The 23,348-nt window shown below is 35.6% G+C and overlaps 1 protein-coding gene across 6 annotated transcripts in view; it reads left to right on the forward strand.

Moving 5' to 3' along the window:
- The window catches only part of FUT8 (fucosyltransferase 8), a 180,975-nt gene that overhangs the window by 136,629 nt on the left and 20,998 nt on the right, over nt 1–23,348 (forward strand). For all 6 annotated transcript variants that reach the window (XM_081152061.1, XM_081152058.1, XM_081152059.1 and 3 more), the window contains one exon: nt 1,565–1,802. In XM_081152061.1, coding sequence (XP_081008187.1) covers nt 1,565–1,802 — 238 coding nt within the window. The remainder of the gene's footprint in view (nt 1–1,564; nt 1,803–23,348) is intronic.

Below are 23,348 nucleotides of genomic sequence, written 5' to 3' on the forward strand. Positions count from 1 at the left end.
AAAATCTGTGTATTGCACTGGGTGCCCACCACCCAAAGTCAAACCATCTTCCGTCGCCATATATTAGTCCCACCCCCACACCCCCACCCCTTTCCCTCTGGTAACTACCACATTGTTGTCTATGTCCATGATTTTCAGTTTTATATCCCAAATAGTTTGTCAAATAAAGTGACAACAGCCAACACAACAACAGCCGTTGGTGTGAATGAATCAAAATCATACCTATTTTTTTGGTCAGATCAGCAAAAAATATATATTTTTTGGTGTGCTGCAGAATTTTAGTAATTAGTTTATGTGTGCCATGAGATGAAAAAGATAAAAATCACTGATCTAGGTTCTCTGATATAAAAAGGCCAGTCTGCAGTGGCACATTGGAATGTGAAAGATAACCTCTTCTGGAAGTAACCTGCCTATTCCCTTCTCAGCTTTTCCTTCGGAAACATTTTACAGCCCCCCTGTCCTAGCTTTTGTTTCTAGGGATCTCTACTTGACAGAACAGGTAATATCCTTAGAAAACAGTGGCAGATTTGGGATTTGTTGACTGCTCTATTCAAGGCTCATATAAATTGAGAACTAGGTACTTTGCTTCTTGCTTTGTGGGAAAGATTTTGTTCCTGAGGGTATCCATTCTCTCTTCCCTTTCAGACAAAACAACTTGAAAAACTTCTCAGGCTAAGGAGTCCTTGTCAAAACAAAATTTTATTTGAAGAACTAAGATGCTTAGGGATATTTAGTAGCAGTTCACATGAATTAGAGCAGAATTGATATGTGAGAATGGAAAAAAGAAATTCTCACATTAGCTAAGCCCATTGCACCTAATGTTAGATGGTATTAAGTGTTTTGCTCACTTTCTGTTCATCTTAGAGCAAATATACAAACAGGAAAGTGAATCTCCTGGTTAAAAAGTGACATACCACATTCTTAAGACAGTTAATATAGAATATATTCTATATTTTATGGTGAAAATTGCTAGTATTTATCAAGATTGGTGTTTTTTTTTAAAGTCCTATCATTGCTATTTTATAATTGTTGAACTCAGATATCCTTTTACTTGGTGGCTTTGCTTCCATAATGATTTTGTTGGTGACATCTAGAACTCTGGAGATAGATGGAATTAATAGGTATATTGTAATTATTCCTTTAAAATGATTTGAGTTTCATCAGGGAAGGTAAGCTCAGAATGCTGAATTGCAGCTGAAACAGACAAACTAATTTACTTCCTTCATAAAGATCTCAGTGTATGCAGCTTTAGTTCAGAGATGATCACACTTGCATGTTCTGCATGATAAAGAAGTGAAAAGAGTATTCTTTTCAATGTAACTGCTTAATTTCACATTTGTTTAGTGATGTTTCCCAAGTAACTGTTCTTTTTCACTGCCATCTCCCTAAGTAGGCACACAAAATTTTCAATGGTCTTTGGAATTTGATATTTAAAGCTGGATTCTTTGCTTTAAAAAATACACTGGATCAGTCCTGGCTTACATGATTTATGCACTTGTCGCCTATAAAGAGAAGTTTCTCTGTGTAGTTTATCTTCACCTTTATTTCTCTTCCTCCCTGACAGAATCCCACGGACTGCAGCAAAGCCAAAAAGCTAGTGTGTAATATCAACAAGGGCTGTGGCTATGGCTGTCAGCTCCATCATGTGGTCTATTGCTTCATGATTGCATATGGCACGGAGCGAACACTTATCTTGGAATCTCAGAATTGGCGCTATGCTACTGGTGGATGGGAAACTGTGTTTAGACCTGTAAGCGAGACCTGCACAGACAGATCTGGCGTCTCCACTGGACACTGGTCAGGTAAGAAGCCTGTGCAGCATGTCAGATTCTCTGAGTTGAACTGCCACATATCCAGATTTTCAGATTTCTTGTACAACTTTATGGCTCACAGTCATCTTTTTCTCTGTGTCTATGAATGCTGTACATTATCCTGATAAAAATCTAGGACAATATTTTATTTAAAAAGCGTTTCATGATATAGTTCATTTCTGATGTTTATTTTCATCTGGATTTAGCAAAATCACTAAGCTTTTTCACAGAATGTAATTTATTATTTTGATGATGATGATGATGATATACCTTTCCCTTTTTGGGGTGCTTCCACATTATTGACCTCAGTTAATTCTCATAACTATCTTGTAAGTAATGCAGGCCTGAGGTTTTTAAACTTTAGCATGCATGAGAATCACCTGGAAGGCTTGTTAAAACACTAGTTTCTGATTCGGTAGCTCTGGGTGGGGCCTGAGAATGTGCATTTCTGACAAAGTTGCCAGACCCAGGGACTAAACTTTGTGAACCACTGAGGCACCTTTATCTCCATTTTACAATTGAAGACGAGGAAGCCTAATTTGTTTATACAATTTTACATTTTATTCAGGAAACATTTGATGACAAATAATGTGATTAAGGTATTATACTAAACACTATAAGAGATATAAAGATCAGCAAGAAATTTCTCCTAAGATCTGGTGGTAGAGGGAATAGACTTATATATAGTTTCTTATTGCAACTCTATTTTTCTTTCTACAATAATGATCTTTAAACAAGGTCTAAAATTGGGCTATGTTTGTTAAAAATGCTGGCTTTTTCATTTTGTAATCTTGGGCAAGTTACTTAACCTAGGCCTTAGTTTCCTCATCAGTAAAATGAGAAGTAATAATTTACTTACCTCTTTGTGTTGTTGGTAGGATTAAATGAAATATGTGTAATGTCCTTAGCACAGCACCTGATATATGAGCTCTAGTAATTGTTAGCTATCATTAATAGCCTTTATTCATTGAGCAGATACACATTGAGTGCCTACATTGTGGAAAATACTGAACTAAGTTAGTAGGTGAAATTCTAAGCAAGACAATAGACTATCTCTGCACTCACATCTTCCTGGAAGTCAAACTTTTTTCAAAAGGCATTTCAGTTAATATGATTCCTCCTGGAGTTGACCATCTTTTTTTACAAGATAGAACACTAGATGTGTGGAATAGGGAGCCGTGTCATTGGCTAAGTAAGTAACTTTAGTTCCTTTGTTTCTTTTTGCCTCCTTTGGAAAATATCAGACAATACCTGACACTTCACAGAAGTGGTCAGGAAAGCTACTTATAAAATGCTTTAAAAGGTCCTATACAGATTTAAAGTATTACCTTGTGATATGAGTTTTGTCTTTATTAGGATGATTTAGGAGCCTTATTCTATATGTCAACATATGTTTTTCTTTGTAACTTATTTCAAATTTTAAAGTGAACCTCTTAATTTGGAACCTAGCTGAGCTTTAGTTTTGAGGTTACACCTTCCATTGGCCTGCTCTGCAGTTTACATTGGGCGCAAACAGATTAGGTATTATGGTTAGGAAGACAGGAAAAGCAACTCTGTCCCGCTCACTGAGGCTAACTTTTTCATTCTGTGGACCTAGTTTGTTTCAAGCTTCCTTGATTGTGGAAGTATATAGCCAGAGTAGGGTAAGGTTCTTAGGTTTTGCTATTTCTAGGAAGAGGCAACGTTTTCGGTAGTAGTTAATAGAAAAGTGAAATGTTGGCCTCACTAGACTTACAAAATTTAGTATATAGTTTGTCCCTACCGATATGCTACAACTAACTATTTGGTTTGTTTTATTTTTAATCCTTATACATTTTGTATGCACAGGATATGAAGATTTGAATGGATTGGATTAGAAACATTCTGAGTTTCTTAATATTACAATTAAACAGGTTATAGAACTCATCCTTTATTTATGTGGAATTTAGGCCTAATAGATACTAAGTGATTTATACAGCTTGTAAATATTAGAACTCAGGTTAGTACATTCACTTGTACCTACTGCCAGTCTAGGTGCTTCCCAGTAAACACCTGCCAAGCACCTTACTTAGCAGAATAATGATTAGAGGCAAAGAAACTCCTAAATGTCTAGGAACTAAATAAAATGACTAACTGTAATATCTCTTCCCTTTTACCTCCCCCATCCTGTAACTTTTTCTAAACCTTCCATATAATTTCCAGTACTGAAAAGTTGTCAGTAGTACTTTCTTCTTAGTCATTTGCAGTTCCTGATTAAAGAACTTATTTGATCATGGTAGCACAGAATTATAATTTTAATTCAATAGATTTTTCCTTTATCACTACAGGTATTGTATAAAATCATATATTTTTCTTCATGCTCATCAATTAAACTGTGCCCTGTGGACACATTTAATTAATTAAACTAGTGATTCTTTTCAATATGCTTCCAGAACTCATCATAACTAAAATAATTTAGATGCTAATCTTATGTCCAAAAGAAAGAAGAGATTTATGTTTAGCATAGCAAAGTATGGTTGCCTTCCACTTCTGTTTCTGTTTATATGCAATATCTGTGTATGCACCTTTTGGAGAAACTAACCTATTTCTAGATTTAGAAAAACAGGATGAAATTTAATAAGGTCTTTGACATTAATCCTTTAGTTAGCCATAAATCGACTATACCTACTATTGTTCTGACCTGTACAGAGGATCTTGGGATATTTTCCTTGGCACAACTGTCATGAAATTATTATTGTTCATTCATACTTGACATGATGTACCTACAGGTGGAATTTAGTGATTCCTGTTCAAATCTGTCACCGATACAGGAATTAGCATGCACACCTAATCATTTCAGTATTTCAGTAGCTCAATCATACCTTGTTGTAGGTTGAGTTCTATTTTTCTTCTTTATTATTTTGTATTTGTATATGAAACTATATCCTGTGTAATAATTTGGTTAAGTGAAGCAAAAATATTCAACATTATGCTTCCAGTTAAAAATTACAATAATCTTTCCTATCATCTATTGATGTCTGTCCTAAAGTTGCTGATAACATGGTCAGTTTAATTTTCTATATCACAAAACATTTCTTAAACCTAAACTAATTACATATAATGGACCTAATTCTTCCAAATAGATTTCTTATGATAATTCAGAATGAGAATCTTGGTATTTAATGGTTTAGAATATCTTTCAACAATTTTCAATTTGTTTAAATTATGTTGACTACTGCCTGGCCAGGCATGCATGGCTCAGTGGTTGAGCGTCGACCTAGGATCCAGGAGATCACAGTTCGATTCCCCGTCAGGGCACATGCCCGGGTTGCAGGTTCGATCCCTACTAGGGGGTGTACAGGAGGCAGCCAATCCATGACTCTCATCATTGATGTTTCTCTCTCCCAAACCTCTCTGAAATCAATAAAGATATATTTTTAAAAAACAAATAAAGTACGTTGACTTGTAGGCTGTGTATGATGACCAACTTCCAAAATGCCTTTATAGTTGATATAAACACTTTTGAATAGATGATTTAGTGATAGAGAATCTCAACCATTTAAACTATTTTCTACTGTGATTTTTTTTTTTTTTTGGTTTGTTTCATTCTAAAAAATGAACATTTATTCAGATTAGCAGTTAAACCACTTTGGCTATTTTGTACTGTATTTCCCTTCTCGTCTTTTCCCTGCTGTTTTAATAAATATGTAATAAATTAAACTGAATTACTTAATAAATTAAACTGAATTACTTAATTTGATAAATCTAATTGGCAAACTTTCTTTTAAATGAAAATAATGACTAGTAAGAAACAGTGTTTGTAAGTGTGATAAAATTTAATGCTCTCAAGGTGCCTGATTTAAGCACATGTTTAGAGAGATTGCCGTTCACTATAGTATTTAGTTATCTAAACTGGATGGTTACTTTCTGTCCATACCTCGTTTCAAAGAGCTTTTGCTCAAAGAGTTTTATTTGGCATCCTTATATGGAGGAAGCCTTCAAATAATAATAATTTTAGAAAAGAACTTGCTATGTGCCAGCCACCATACTGGGCTACATGAAGAAGATAGGCACAGTCCCTGCCCTGTCAGGAGCAGGAGAGGAGGAAAGGCAGACAGCTGAGTGAACAATTAAAATATATTGTGATATATAAGTTGATACTACTCTCAAGCACATATCTAACATATATCAGGAATTCTCCTGGAAGAAGTGATTTTTAAGATAAGACCCAAAGGATTAATAGGAGTCAGCCAGGTAGAGAAGTGGCAGAAGAATTTTCTGTCAGTGGACACATGAGAAAAGAGAGGTAAGAGAATATGGAGTCACTGGGGTAACTACAGGTAGTTCATGGTAAAGTTTGAATATTCAGAGACTAATCTTTTGTTTTGAAAACACATGTCGCCTACAGGATTTGCTTTTGGATGGTTCTGTGATTTTGTTTCTCCCTAAGACCAACAGGTTTTAATTCAAGAGTCAGTGCTCTTTGTTTTGTTTTTGCTTCCAAGAGTGGACAAAGTTTAAAGTCAGATTGCTTTCAGCTGGCTCTTGGTGTTATCTTAGGAACCATTAAACTCTTTTTTAAAAATTAAAAAATGTATTTTATTTTAAATATTTTGTAGAGTTCACTCTTGGTAAATTTTTAAAAGCTGACAAATAACTACAAACTCATACAACCCAGAAAAAAGGCAACATATTTTTTTAAATTAAGTGCTTAAAACAATTCTAATGCATTTTAGAATTTGGATAATCTCTATTGGCAACAATTTCACATTCTCGTTTTATATAGAGAAAATAGGAAGGTAATTTAGTGTTCTAACTTAGTTGATCACATTTTTACCCAGTTTTATTGAGACATAATTGACATATAACGTTGTATTCATTTGAGGCGTAAAACATTGTTACAAGTTTTTTCTTACAATGAGAATTTTTAAAATTTGCTCTCTTAGCAACTTTACTTTTATAATACAGTATTGTTAATTATAGTCACCGTGTTGTACATTCCCAGAACTTATCCTCTAGCTTCCATATTTAAGTGAAATCATACAGTATTAATCTTTCTCTTCTGACTTTCACTTAGCATAATGCCCTCAAGGTTTGTCAATATTTTCACAAATGGCAATATTTCCTTTCTTTCTCATGGTTGAGTAATATTGCATTGTGGATGGATAGATGATGATAGATAGATAGATAGATAGATAGATAGATAGATAGATAGATAGATAGATAGATGATTGATAGATGATAGATAGATGATAGATAGATGATAGATACATAGATAGATAGATGATAGATAGATAGATAGATAGATAGATGATAGATAGATGATAGATACATAGATAGATAGATGATAGATAGATAGATAGATAGATAGATAGATAGATAGATAGATATAGATAGATGATAGATAGATAGATAGATGATAGATGATAGATAGATAGATAGATAGATAGATAGATAGATAGATAGATAGATGATAGATAGGTAGAGTGGCTGAGAATCTATAGGCATACTATACCAGTTAGGATAAGCTATGGATATGCTTCTGTGTAGTATTTTTATAGTAATATTTTCAATCTTTGGTGATTAATTAATAGAAACTTGAAATAAGTGCATATAATATTTTAGATTCCTTATGCTGATAACATCTTGATTTCTCTGTGTAGGTAATGTGAGAGAAGAGGAAAGGATATTGGACTATGAATTTTACCATATCTGATCTTAGTTTTGTTGTTTTTAGCTTTTGGGACTTAAGCAGTTATAGCTTCTGAACCCCAGTTTAGCTCTTAAAAAGAGCTCATGATACTTAGTACCTCCCTTCCTATCCACTTTTATAGGGCTCTAATCACAAGGGAAAATGATTAAAAGGTATTAAGATGATTTTCACATACGGTTTATTTTCATTGCCTATGTTTGGTTCCCAACTTTATTTTTTAAAAAGTACAACTGGCCAGGTGGCTCATTTGGTTGGGGCGTGATTCCGTACACCAAAAAGTTGTGGGCCCCCCAACCCTCCCCCCATCTTTCCCTCCCTCTCCCCCACTTTCCCTCTCTTCCCTCTCCCCCTCAAATCAGTTAAAAACATATCCTCAGGTGAGAATTAAAAAAAAGTACAACTGTTACTCAAATACTGTATATTTAGGTATAAATACAAATGTGCACATTTATATTTATAATTTTATATTTATAATGTATTTTGTTATAAGGTTTCTGAAAAGGTGGATTGCCCAAATAAACAAGGAAGTGCACTAGTCATCAAGTAAAATTTGAGTGTTTCTAGATGTTATGGGGGTTATAAAGGTAAATAAGACCCAGTCTCTGTCCTTCGGGAACTTTCATTGAGAGTATGTTAAGACCCATAGACCTGTAAATGTAACAAAGATGGGCTATGGTAAGTGTCATAAGAGAAATATAAAACTATGTGGGTCGTCAGGGGATAGAAAAACTGTTTCTGGAAATCAAAGGCATTCTTGGGAGCCTAGGCTGGGCCTTTAAAGAATGAGGAAAGGCACAGTAGGGAAGAACAGATCATTGTCATTGGTTTGAATCAAAAGTTATTAGCTGTGTGACTTTAACTTTTTTAATACACAAACTTTCTTAATACATGTTCTATGTACCTTACAGAGTTATTATGAGGATTCAAAGTGATAATACATTTGACAGTGCTTTCTATGTCCTAAATCACCACTTTAGCTTATGGGAACAGAGCAAAATAACAATGAACGCATAATTGGATCATGAGATTTCAGCCAGGCTTTACAACCAGCATTAATGAAACTTGGAAGAACCTGAAGGGTTTTTGTGTGGGATTCATTCAGAAATGTAAATGAGAAGAGAAGAGGTAAATTATGATAGAGGAGCAAGCTGAAGATAACCATCCCCTTTGCTCACACTCCCATGGGGAGCCAGCTTTAGCTCCCCAGCTTCCTCAGCCCCCACTTCCCTTGGATTTTACTTAGATTGCTCAGTAAAATCCCGGTGTCTAGGCTGATAAGCCCCAGAAATATGCTCCTGTCAAGGAAACTTGATGAATTCCCTAGTTTGGGGGACTGGGTTGCCTTCTTAACTTGAGCCATCATTGACCCCTCCTGACAAAGCTGCTAGTCTTTAGTTAGTTCTTTAGTTCTCGAAGCCGATAGGATGATGATTTGGGGCAGGAGGAAGGGGACTGGAATAAAACATGCTGTCTTGGAGCTTTAATATGCATGTACTACTAAGAAACAAGAGTAAATTCCTTTGAAGGTTCTACTCCATGGGAGCTGTGTCAAAATTAATACTTAGGAATCTGAACATACTCAAGATGTTACTCTCCAAGTAACTTGCCTAAAAGTGGAGAATAGGCTTCAGTGAAGTTTTTTCAAAACATTAGTAATGGATTTGAGCAAATCCTAAGGGCCCAAATGTTAGAAATACATAAAAGTGAAGAGGGCCTTTGACTGACCATCCCTCTGGTCTATTAACTAGATGGAACGACATGTGTCAGACCAAAAGAGATTGTGTTTAGGTAAGCAACCCAAAATGTAGTATTGAAGCACTGTAGCTTGCTCCTCTCCTCTCTAGTTTTTGGCTACTAAGTATTTAATTTGAAGCTATTTTTATTCTGGGAGAGTATAGTATGTCTAGGTTGCACCTAGGAATAAACTAGCCTAGATTTTAGTGCATAGTAGAAAGAGCAGTTGATAAAAGGGTAAACCACTAGTATTTTCCTTTTTCTGCTGTCACTGCCCATCTTGCTGTGTCCCCTGAAATTGGACAGTAGGACAGGAATTGGGGAGTAGGCTGGGTTGGTAGCTGCTTCTGCTGCTACCTCTGGCCAGTCTTGATCCATGTGGTTCAGAATATCCAATAATAGGTTTGGCAAAAGTATACATTGTACTGTATGTCCCTTTTTTCTAGGTTATTTCCAATACCGACCATGGGGCCACCACATTGAGATTTTAGAATCTATAGGGCAATCCATCTGCATCCTTTGGAAATGTCCAGTAATTAGTACCTGGATTGAGTTCAGAGGGTTAGATAGCCTTTTAAGAATATGAAATAAACATTTTAAAAGTGGTGTGATACCTGTTTCAGAGGAAAGATTATCTTAATGCTTGCCATGAATGACCATCTTAGAGGTGCCTATTTGTATTATACGTGTGAATAAGTGGATATTTAGCTCATTCCCGTGTTGTATTCTGTTATACGTTTTTGCCACGATTTGTGTATTCCCTCATTGGTGGACATTTAAATTATTTCAAGTTCTTACATTATAAACAGTGACATAATGAATGTCTTTGTGTATGTCTCCATGCCCGTGTTAGTTTCTCTAGAGCAGTGCTTATCAAACTTTTCACATCATATCATATGTCAAAAGATACTTTTATTGCCCATGTTATCACCGGGGTGGTGGTGATGTATGGTAAAGCCACAAAGATCTCTCTAGCAGCGTGTTACAAGTAAAATTGTATGCTCTCATAAAGGGGCTGCCAAACTGCGGTCCTCAGTGAAACTCAGCCCACCTCCTATTTTTATAAATGCAATTTTATTTGATCACAGCCATGTCCATTTGTTAACTTATTGTCTGTGGCTGCTTTCATAATACAGTGGCAGAGTTGAATAGTTGTAACGGAAACTATATAGCCCTCAAAGCCTAAAATATTTGCTATATGACTTTTTACAAATCAAGCTTGCTGACTCCCACTCTAAAATAATAATTACCGAACATATACATAGTTTCAACCATTGTAAATTTGTGAATAGTATTTTTTTAAATTTGTTTGCCTCAAATTAATAAGCTCCCAATCTAAATAGGAAATTAACACAATCATTTAAAAATTGTATCTCATGAGGCAAAATATGGTTAGTGATGTTATAAAGATTTAAACAAGAACCTCAAGGGATTGGGAGGTACAGTCATTCCAGCCAGGAGAATAAGAAGAAATGGCATTTGAACTGGTCATGAAAAAGTTGTAAAATGACCAGAAATCTTAGGTATAGCATTCTACACACTGAGAGTACTTGGCAGATGATGATAAAAATGCTTATGTGCCTGTCATATATAATGTAGAGTAGTGCCAAGGTGTCACAACTCCTGGGCATTATTTTTTCTTCTACCTCTGATTTCCTAAATTATGTGGAAGAGAGCATTAAACCACCTGCTTCTCAGTTATCCCTTGGTAGAAAGTCACTAAAAAAACAGTCTCACAGCTAATTAGGCTTGCATTTCTCAAGGGACCCCAAAACAGATCTGATAGAGGGTGCTTAGGTACAAGTATTTTTTTAACTATAAAAGTATGAAAATGGTAGTGCTTTAGTTAAATAAACCTTGTGTTTTATATTCATTCTTAACTGTCATTGAATAGGTGAAATTGTAAACTAACGCTTACATTCCGAGTAATTGCGATATTTATGATAGGTTCCTTATTCATAGGAATTTAACATGTAATTTTGTAACACATTAACAGTGATTTGGGAAAAATAGTAAATAAATACAACCATGCTTTTGAAGGATATCAGCAAAAGGTAGTCAAGGTAATATAGAATTGCTTGTTAAGAAATTTTTTAATTGAATCGAGGAATATGACATAGGATTGACATAGTTATTTTTACTCAGACCTTCACTGTAAACAGCGGCAAGGATATAAACAGTGAATGTTACCCTGAAAGATTTGTACTTTTAAAATTAAATACATAGGAAAGTATTAAATTACATTGGGAAATGCGTTTTCTGCTAAGATAGTTTAGAATGTGACAGTTAAATAATTAATCAAAAGGGTTGGATATGAAAGAATTTTCTCAACAACAAAAAAAGATAAGTTACTCCATGTCAATTGAACAATATTCTGAACACCAAAAATAAAAGCAGGGGAAACATAAAAATTCCGTAATTTTGTAGTTTGTGCATCCAACATCCACTGTTTGAGTAATAAGTGTTATGTTTATATTCATAACAGTTTCTAAAATCTGATAATAGCTTTTAGCTATTTTTTAATATCATTAATTATAATATGCAATTATTGAACTAATTAATGTATATGAGGCCAAATTACTGTTCCTTGGTCTGCTGTGGATATCTAATTTAAATTAAATATTTGCCTTTTAATTAAATGATATCTCTTTTCTGACTTTTTTCTTAGCCTGAAAAGAAATATACATTAATGATAAATGATAATTTTAGTTTCTGTGATTTTATATATAAAATGGCTATGATGTTACATAAAAAAGGTATATTTGATGTCATTTTTAGTTGTTCAACAAAAAGACTAATAATATTTGTTTTACTGTAATAACTGTAATATGCCCTTGACTATTTATTTATACATATGCCTCTCTATTTTAGTAATGGAATTATCTATGTAATTGAGTGAAAATGGAGTGGCCACAGATGCATAAGAGAACACTTCTGTAAATTAATGCGTTTGCCACACCATTTCTTAAAGACCACCTTGCAGTTCTGTCTTGTGTAAATGAATTGCCTGGGTCTTTAGAGTATGCTGAGCAGGTTAAAGAAAAGGTGGGAAAAGAATCATTTGGAGAAGGTTTGAATGCAGTCTTTGCATTGTGTCTAAAAATGATAGCCTGAACCCTCTATCTGGTCATGTCATTCTTTAAAAATAACAGGGAAAGAAATCATTCCACAGCTTTATTTTATGAAATTATCTATTGTCAAGGACACCCTAGCATTTTTAAGCTATTGCTTTTTTAAGTAAAATACAATATGTTGCTATCCATTTTTATGTTTAATTAGTTTAGTTTAAATTAATCAAATGCTATTTTGTGTCAGGGACCACAGGTAAGAGATATTTACAAAAAAGGACTGTTCAGTTTGTGAATTTTTTTAAAAAGGCCATTGCTCCTCCCCCTATCTTTTCTCCTCTCCGTGTTTAAGTTGGTGACTACCAGAAATGAGAAAGGAGAAGCTCAGACTCTTTATTTCCTTACTTGCCATTTTACAGTCTCTTTTGTGATTGGAATGTGGGACAACACTTTTTTGCAAACTCAATATTCCAATTCAAAAAAGAGACACATTTTTCCCCTAGCAGCACTAAGTGGAAGAACTCATTTTCTCTCAGAGGCCATTGTAAAGAACAGTAAGAATGATGCAGTCAGCCTTCTCCAGAATTAATTAAAAGACATGTAACTGTAGATAATTCATGGCTCGGCGGTTGAGCATCAACCTAGGATCCAGGAGATTGAAGTTCAATTTCCAGGCAGGGCACATGCCCGGGTTGCAGGCTCGATCCCCAGTGGGGGGCGTGCAGGAGGCAGCCCATCAATGACTCTGTCATCATTGATGTTTCTCTTTCTCTCCCTCTCCCTTCCTTTCTCTGAAATCAATAAAAACATATTAAAAAAACCCCAAAAACACGATAGCCAAAAAGTCACTCTTTCTTCACTCTGGTAACTTGACCCCAGGGTGTGGAAATGATGTGCAGAGGCGACCGTCCACCATGTGGATGAAACACACTTCAAGAAATAGAGAGCTTTTGTGTTTTGTCGCATGATGAATAGCTGTAGCCACCAGCGAGCCTGCCCTTTTTGACAGCTGGCTTTATTTAGCACTTTTAAAAATCGCATGCTATTTGCCTCTGGTGCACGGTGTTCTTCAATTAAAATTTTAAATGTTTTCTTATCACCCCTTAACAGAAAGCTTACTCATGCAGTCCTGAATCTAGCCTGAGACACCTGCTCTCGAGTCCATTTTTTTTTTTTAAGTACAGTATGAAGTCAATCTCTGTGCCATGTATGCTGGAATGAAAGAAAGCACCCATTATTATCCTGGAACCTGATCAAGCTACTTAGATGGGCTTAAGGGAAAGGTTCAGGCCTATTAATGGATATGAGATATTATTACATGAAAGCCATTTCAATAAATATTGTATTAATATTTTTTGAATTAATAAATATTTTAAGAGTTTTTATTTTGTTAACAACAATCTGGAGACAATAAATAGGGAAACGGGATTGATATAGCACTCTGATTTCTTTTAAGCCTTAAAATTCCATCAATTAGCAAAGAGTAAGTGACCTATACATAGGGCAAATGTAGTGTATCTGTTTGCCATAAAAGAAAGAGGATATTGAAAAAGCTACACTTCCACTCATATCAAATTATGGCCTTCGTATCAATATTGACCAGAAAATTCTTACAGTTGTCAACTTGAAAATATCTACACTGAAGTAGAAATTAAATACATTCAGATAGAAAAGGTTCCTTCTCACGGGAGAGAGGTATCAGGTAACCTGTGACTCATACTTGATTGAATTTAAGCTGTTTCTCCAAATAGCCTTACATTTGGACTGAAAAAGCCTGTGATTTAATAGAAAACTCTCTTTGTGTTTCTAATTTGTGATCAGTTTAGCCTTTGTTAGTTGGCTAGAGGTTTCATTGGTGCCCTTTCTGGGCCTCGCTCCCTCTTAAGTTAAAGGAAACATGTTATCTTTTCCCATCATTAGTAAGTTTCAGCAGCTTCTGTGCTATCTTTAAAAAACTTTTAAAAGTCTGTCCTCATTTGTTCTTTCTAGAAAACAACACTGGGATAGCATGATTTTTAATTAATATATGACAAGAAAAGAAAGGATTAGAGATTGTGTTAGCAGAACAATGGTCCAAAGATCAGAGATCGCAGTTTTCCTGATTTAATTTCTTCTGGATCAGATTGTTATTCTATTTGGCACAATTATTTTAAAATAATTTTTTAAATATAAAACAATGAACACCTATTGTAGAAAAACCCAGAAAGTGTAGAAAATGTAACAAAGAAAATAAAAATACCTTAAATATATGTATGTTAAGTCTTTTTGAATGCATGTATTTTTTAAATTAATATATTTTATTTCTTAGAGCAGTTTTAGGTTTACAGAAAAATTTATTAGAAAGCACAGTGTGCCCTGGCCAGGTAGCTTAGTTGTTTAGAGAGTTGTCCCTATGTGCTAAGGTTGTGGGTTCGGTCCGCTGTCAGAGCACATACAAGAAACAGCCAGTAAATACATAAATAAGTGGAACAACAGATTGATGTCTGTCTGTCTGTCTCTCCCCACCCCTCTAAAAAATCAATAAATAAAAATTTTTAAAAAAGAAAGTACAGTGTTCCCATATGCTCCCTCCTCCCCTTCTCCTCCTCCCCTCCTCCATGGCCCAGGTCCCCTATTATTAACATTTGCATTAGTTTGGTACATTTATTACAATTAATGAACCAATACTGATGCATTATTATTAACTGAAGCCCATAGTTTACCATTAGGGTTCAGTCTTTGTGTTATATAGTCCTAAGAGTTTTGCCAGATGCATAGTGTCATGTGTCCACCATTACATAATCATACATAATAGTTTCACAGCACTAAAAATCTCATGTTCACCCCTATTAACCCATCCTCCTACCCCCAACCTCTGGCAAGAGTGCATTTTCCAGAATGGCATATAGTTCAAATCATATATTATAAAGCCTTTTCGAACTGACTGCTTTTTTATTTATTTATTTTTAAAATGTGTATCTTTATTGATTTCAGAGAGAGGAAGGGAGAGGGAGAGAGAGAGAGAGAAACATTAGTGATGAGAGAGTCACTGATCGGCTGCTTCCTGCATGCCCTCCACTGGGTATTGAGCCTGAAACCCAGGCATGTGCCCTGATTGGGAATTGAACATCGATCTCCTGGATCCTAGGTCGATGCTCAACCTCTGAGCTACACTGGCCGGGCCTGACTGCCTTTTAAAAAAAGTTCCTTGGTCTCTTTTTGTGGCTTGACAGCTCATTTCCTTTTATTGCTGAATAATATTGAATTGTATGGAGGTATCACAGTTTGTTTATCCATTTACCTATTGAGGTAGCTTCCAGTTTTAGCAATTATGAATAAAGCTGGTATAAACATTTATATACAGGTTTTTGCATGGGCATATGTTTTTAACTCATTTACGTAAATCCTTAAGAGAGGGATTTCTGGGTTGTATGGTAAGACTTTATTTAGCTGTGTAAGAAACTGCCAAACTGTCTTCCAAAGTGGCTGTCATAGTCTGCTTGGGCTGCCATAACAACTACCATAGGCCGGGTGGCTTAACCAACAGACATTATTTTTCACAGTTCTGGAGGCTGGAAGTCCAAGATCAGAGTGCCAGCAAATTCAGTTATTGGCTAGTGCCCTTTTCTGGCTTGCAGGACACCTTCTTGCTGCGTCCTCACTTGATAGAGTGAGGAAGCTCTGGTGTCTCTTCCTCTTCTTATAAGGTCACTACTCCCATCGTAGAGGCCCTACCCTCATGACCTCAACTAAACCTAATTACCTTCCAAAGGCCCTTCCTCTTAACATCATCACATGGGGGAGTAGAGCTCCAGAAGAGAATTTGGGGAGGACACAGACATTCAGTTCATAACAACAGCTGTACCATTTTGTATCCGCTTCAGCAATGAATGAGAGCGCCTGTTGCTCCATGTCCTTCCTAGCATTTGGTGTTGTCACTCACTGTTTTAGACTTTAGCCATTCTAATAAGCAGGTGGTGGTATCCTGTTTTAAGTTGCAACATACTAATGTTGATCATCATATGCTTGTCTGCCATCTGTACATCTTTGGTGAGTTGTCTGTTCGCCTTTTGCCCATGTTATATAGGGTTGTTTGTTTTCGTATTGTTGAGTTTTAAGAGACCTTTTTATATTTTGGATATAAATCCTTTAGCAGATATTTTGATACTAATTCTTTCCTTGGTCATGTTCAGTCTACTGATGAGCTCATCAAAGGCATTTTTCATCCCTGTTATAGAGTTTTTTATTTTGAGCATTTACTTTTGATTCTTTCGTGGAGTTTCCATCTCTGCTTACATTTTCATCTTTTCTTGCATATTGTCCACTTTTTTTCATTAGCATATCAATCATAGTTATTTTAAATTTCCAGTCTGATAATTCCAAAACCTCTGCCATATATGAGTCTGGATCTGATGGTTGCTTTGTCCCTTGAGTCTATATTTTTTGTCATTTAGCATATTTTGTATTTTTTTGTTGAAAGCTGGACTTGCTGTATCTTCTAAGAAGAAACTGAAATACATAACCCTTTAGTGTCAGGTTTTATGTTTATCTGGCTAGGAAGTAGGCTATGTTAACTATTAGCCATAACCATGATATCAGATGCTAAATTTTCCTCCAGTATCTTTTTGACTACCCTATTATTTCAGGGTTTTTTTAAAGACTCCTTAAATAGGCAGTTCTTTTAGCTGTAATCTTTTGTTACTACTCAGTAGCCCTATTGATGGTGGTATAGTATGGGGGAAGGGAAGTATTCCATAGTCCTTTGATTAGGTCTGTCTTTTAGTGAACCTGAGATGGGTATATTCCTTGTCCCAAATTGGTTAGGCTTTGGTAAAACCTCTTTAGTAAGGTAGGCTCTGGTAAAGTAGTTTTCCTTGAAGGCAGGTCTTAAGGAGAACCGAGTGCTCTATTGCAAATATACCGAGCTAATATGTGAAAATTACCTGAAAATGAAAAAAGTACAATATGTTTTATTATAATGATAGTAGTGATCACAAAAAGCAATAACAAGGGATATGAAAATGTTAGTTTTAAATAATGTTTAATTAATTTTTGTATTTTATGTTATTTATAGAAATACCCTAAGTGAGATTCTTATCAGTTAATTTCATTATCTGTTTCAAGTTAATATACATTGTGAAACAAATAAAATTCTGGACAAGAGACAGATTTTATTCTAGCTATAAAACATGCCTACCATAATTTTTAGTTTCATCAGGCTCAGTACATCATGTAAAAATTAACTATAAAGTCTTATATTTAATAACTAAAATAAATTCTATAGTTTTTGTAACTCAAAGATAGTCCTGTAGGCCCAGAAACTAGATTCAGCTCCCTGGAAAAGTGTACAGTGAAATCATAACAAAATAACAAAAGCAAGAATATTATCTTCTTTCTCAGGAGCGTACTACGCAGGCACTGCCTTTATTTAAGAACTTTTCCGGTTTCTTCGATAACACATACTTAGAAATGATATATTATTACCTGCCAAGCTATATTTATGTAGTACCTCTATTTACATTTTCTGTCTTAAAGCAGTAAAACATGATTGTGTCAAATCTCAAAATTTACCTGTAATATTGTGATTGTAATGCTGAATGGTGGGCTCACCTACTGACTAAGTGATTATTTCCTACAGGAGATTGTGGCATCCATGTTAATTACAGTATTTTATATATTAAATTCATCCATTCAGTTAAACACTTATTTTGTGCTTTCTGTGTGCCTCATATAGTTGTAGTTGCTGGGACAACAGGATGAATAGGTTAAGGTTTATATCCTCATTTCAGACTTGTGGAGGAGACAGATATAAACAAAAACATAATTATAATACAGCTTGGTAAATGCAGTGATATACATACATGGATAGTTCTTAAAATTACCCTGTCCTCTGAGAGTTGAAATCTTAAAACTTTTACATTTCTGAAAGCCAAACTTTTGCTATATACTAGTTATTGACTCCCCCATAGCATCTAATAGCATGTTTGAGGAATGCAGCCCTTGCTGTCTTCTGTATATCATATAGCCATTTTTCCTTCCCTCCCTCCCTCCTTCCCTCCCTCCCTCCCTCCCTCCCTCCCTCCCTCCCTCCCTCCCTCCCTCCCTCCCTCCTTCCCTCCCTCTCTCTCTCTGTATGTGTGTGTGTGTGTGTGCATGCATACACACACACACACACAACTTATAGGTCAAGATGATTACCTGATGCTGGGAAACTAGTTCTTTGGGCCGGGCTGTGTCAATAAGATTCCCTGCTGAGATGTAATCTAATCTTGTAGTTGAAGGTTCCATCTCTAGAGTCTGATGGATCTGGATTCTAACTCCTTCACTGGTCATCTATAAGTATTCTTGCCCTGTAGGGTCATTTTGGTAATTAAAAGAAATAACATTTATAAGCATTTAGCATAGTACTGAGCACATATGCTCAGTAAATGTTAGTACTGTTACCAGACAGAGACTTTAGCTTATGTGAGGGTGAGACTAAGTAGTAAAATCCTGCAGACTGAAGCTCTTGTCTCCAAGATGGGCCCTAAGCAAGAGAGAAGTCAGTTTGAAGAAAGGAAAGTAGCTGACCCACACAGACCATGTGGCCACAGACAGATGGTAAAAATTGGAGGTTTCCCATTTCCTGCAAGATACAGTTCTATTTCTGCTTGTTTTTTGGCAGTTCCCTTGTATTCTTTCAGTAATCTTCTCACTTGAATTAATTTGACTAGGTTTCTATTCCTTGCAACCTTGACTAAAAGCATTCTCAATAAATATTTTTTGGTTACTAGATGTTGTTGAGAGGAAATAGTTGTGTTCAGGTTTTGTTTTAACAAAAGTTAACTATATAGTACTAGCTTCAGAACTCCAATATCCTTTAGTTTATGAATTTTAAATTCTCTAACCACTAGAGCAGTATCAGCATGCATAAGTAATACTCTGTTTCTCCTCCTCTTATCTTTTTCTTGTTTTTATGGTATATCTACCTCTTACCGCCATACTGCAAGGAAAAGACATAATTGTTGGTACACAAAGAAAAAGCATCCGTTACAGCCAAAATGTAACATAGTCTTTTTGTGCATTGAAGTCTAAGAAGGGCATTTAGGGTCATATCACTGATTTATTCATTCAGTTCAGTACTCCAATTTAACAGTAGTTCTTAGTGACATTTTATGGGAATTATAATTGCCGTTCTTGATGTCAAGGCCTAAACATTCATGTTTCCCCCAAAACATATCATTTCTGGCTTTTATATTTGTTTGGAATAATGAATTCTGTAAGAATTCTACCTATTATGTAAAATTAGACTTTATTTTTTTCTTAAACTACTTTTTTCAAGCATGAATGAAAGATCCCTAATTCTAAGATTTGGTGAAAACATTCTTGGACACCTTGTCTAAATCTTTCATGGTTTTTATAGGCTTTGAACATATCCTCTTTTGGCTCTCATCTTTTCAGATAGAAGAGAATTGTCCTGTTGTCATTTGGAAGATCTCTGTCCTCTTAAGTAATATTATTTCTCTTTATTCTTGAGATGTAGTAGTTGAATTACACAAATTTATTCATATATAAACACAATTGTGATCATCCCCATTCATGTATGTTCAATTTAGTAATCTATTTGATTAACATAATTACTTTGTATCACCTCTAAAAGTCCTTTCTCTGATATTTATTTATTTATTTATTTATTTATTTTTAAAGGAATATATTGGAGTGACATTGGTTAATAAAATTATATAGGTTTCAAATGTATAATTCTATAATATATAATCGGTATATTATGTGTTCACCACCCCAAATCAAGTCTCCTTCCATCACCATTTATCCCCCCATACCCTCTTCTACCTCCCCATCCCCCCTTCCCCTCTGGTAATCACCATACTGTTGTTTCTGTCCATGAGGTTTTTGCTTTTGTTTTGTTTTTGTTTTTGCTTCATTCCTTCACCTTTTTCACCCATCCCCGAAACCCCCTCCCCTCTGACAGCTGTTAGTCTTTTCTCTATCTGAGTCTGTTTCTATTTCGTTTGTTTATTTTGTTCATTAGATTCCATATATGAGTGAAATTATGTGGTACTTGTCTTTCTCTGACTGGCTTGTTTCACTTGGCATTTTAAATATTTTAAAAATTCCACTGACTTGAATAAAGTTAATTATTATAATAATCAAAGCTGAAATTTGTTTCGAAAATAGAAAATATTTGTGTTTATTTTGTGATCCGTTTTGGATACCATCAGTAATTATATACTGAATTTTAGCTCGTATCACCATCAGGAGTACTGTAATTTATAAGGTCTTTATGAGGAAATGTAACTTGGTTTATTTGTATTTATTCCTAAATATACCACTAAACAAATTAAAGGAGGAAATAATTTTAAAGATAGAAGTATTTTAGATTGCAAAATATTTTTGCTTTTATGTTTAATAGTTGAAAATAAGCACGTAAATAGATAATAGGGAAAGTGATTATAAGTTTAACAAACCTCATTATGATAACTTGGCCTCCAAGTTCTTTGTTCCGAAGTAGGCTATTTCTCCTTCATGAAAAGCTTATTATATGATTATTAGGAAATACGACTGTCATAGGTTGGCTAATTCACATACTCTGTTTACAATCAAGTTGTGAAGACATTATTAACTCTTAACGATGAGCTTTAAGTTGACTAAAAAGCACGGTAATTGTTTCATACAAATAATTTAAATTTGAGATAAACTGTCTTTAGCTATTACTTTTGTTTCTTCAGGGATCCCAGTACAATCCCAAAATGACAGTGAGTAAAATGGTTTTGTTAAGCCACATTCACATCTACTAATTGGTTTATATGGGCGCATATGATCAGTATTTGAAGTTTATGTTAAATTCCTAGGTCTAGTGCATACTGTAGGAGATCCGGACTTAGGCTTCTTCTGAAACTTTAAGGAAATAGAGTAAGGATGGAGAAAGATTCAGACTGTGGAATCAGAATGACTGGAACAGGAATCCCTGTTTCTGACTGCTAGCTGGGAGACCTTGAAAAGGTTACTCAACTTTATCTGTAAAGTGGGGGTCAGAGAATACTCCCCTCATCAAGATTTTGTGGGTTAATTGGAATAATGTATGGAAAATGTTTACTGTAGCACCTGGCATGTAGTTAGTGTTCAGTAAACGATAGTTTTTAAAGTTGCTGATAGGGAAGTGGGACTAGGAGAGGGTGGATGCAGAAACAGTTTTAGAAGTGGCTTAGAGCATGCATCATGGAGAAGGGGTAAATACATGGGAAGAACAGACTCTGACCCTCATCCCTGCCTGATTTTTCATGATTTGGGATGAAGATAAGATTATCGTAAAATGATGGCCTCTGACTTGGAGATCTACCAGGTAAGACCCTGTGGCCTGTTGATGGATAACTATCTAAAAATATGTTGTATATGATGAGAAACAGTAGATAACCCTCTTGGCAAGGTAGTGACAGTTTTGCAAATTTTAGTCAAGGTTCTAAAGAAGTTGGGGTGGTGCTTTCCCTGTTTTAAGCATAAATTAAAAATGTCATGGGAACCATTGTGTAAAGTATCCAGCCTGTACAAAGTATATTTCGTAAGCAGTAACAAGCAAAGGAGACTATTCTTGGTCATCTCAGACATCTCCTTGCCCTGTTTGCTACATTTATCTTTCCCCTTCCTCTCCTTTCCTTGCTCTGTTAGTTAAGGTTTCATGTCTTGATAGAAACATCAATGATGAGAGAGTCACTGATTGGCTGCCTCCTGCACCCCCCCACCAAGGATTGAGCCCGAAACCCGGGCATGTGCCCTGACCAGGAATCGAACCGCAATTGCCTGATCATAGGTTGATGCTCAACTGCTGAGCCACACCAGCCGGGGTCAAAGTTCTTTTTCTTCATTTATGGATATCCCCTGCTCTTCCCCCAGTTAAACCAAAAAGGGTAAAATAGAGCCATTTTTTGAGTAATGCCTTTACAGTATTTATTTTAGCTGTGCCACTAGAAGCTATTATAGATTGTAAAATATTGCTCTTTCTAGTTATGTAACAACCCAGAAGAGGAGAAAGGGAAGGTCAGGTGACTTATACCAGATTGGCAGCAGCAGTGACAGTAGGAGCTGTGGCTTGTCACATAAAGCCATGTCCCACCACTCTTTTTATTTCTTCCACGGTTGAGGAGACAGCAGGGAAAGAAGACATTCTGCAGCCTGAGATGGCAGAAAGAGCTAAAGATGGGAATAGTGGCAGGGTGACGGAGCTGCTGGTACTTTGTGGATTGGCCTTGCATATGGAATGAGGGAGATCTGCTGCCCTAATCCCTGTTTTAGGAGGCCAGGATGTTTGTCTGTTTTATCAGCATTTTGTATAGTACTGTAGCAAGGTGCTACACTTGATTAAGTTGTCTTCTCTCCTCAAATCCCACAAGAGTCTTAACTGTTTTGTTATTATTTCCTTTTTCCAACATGATTGTATTCCCCCCCTCCCCATGGTATAGCAGAATTTCTAGCTATAATTCTTGTATCTTAAGGTATTAGGATTGACCTTTATGCTATCATCAGGAAGCCCAAATTAGGCCTTCCTGATTTACCATAATTGGATGATAAATTACCAGAGAAATTACAAGAAGCTGTAAATCCAACATGAAACATTGTATTCTGACTCTCCAGCTATGTGCTGATCACAGTGGCAGCTGTAAAATTCCCCCAAAGCAAAAGAGAATGCAGCATATGCCAAGTGACGGCTCTGTCCTGTGAGATCCTCATGGCACATCTCAGGGATTCTCAAGGAATAAAAGGCCCTTCCTCCTGGCTATTTCTTTCAAGGAGACATGACATGTGATGCAGGAATAAGAGGAATATGAAAGTAGGATTGTGATTTTTCATGAGAGGGGGAAGAGAGGTTGGGGTTTGTCTCTTTAGTAAATTTGATGAAATTAAGCCTTGTCTTTCTTTCCACTTCTCTATTCTCTTGTTTCTTGCCAACAAGAAAAGCTGTTCTAGGATTCTTTAGGATCCCTTGGGTTGGAAGGAGGTTCTAAGTTAGAAAAAAATACTAAATTATTCAAACACAGAAAACTCTCCCAAACCTCTAGCCATGGTGTTCTAGAGCCCACACAATCTGAATCA

This window comes from Miniopterus schreibersii (assembly GCF_964146895.1).
Source record: "Miniopterus schreibersii genome assembly, chromosome: 1".
Taxonomy (NCBI): domain Eukaryota; kingdom Metazoa; phylum Chordata; class Mammalia; order Chiroptera; family Miniopteridae; genus Miniopterus; species Miniopterus schreibersii.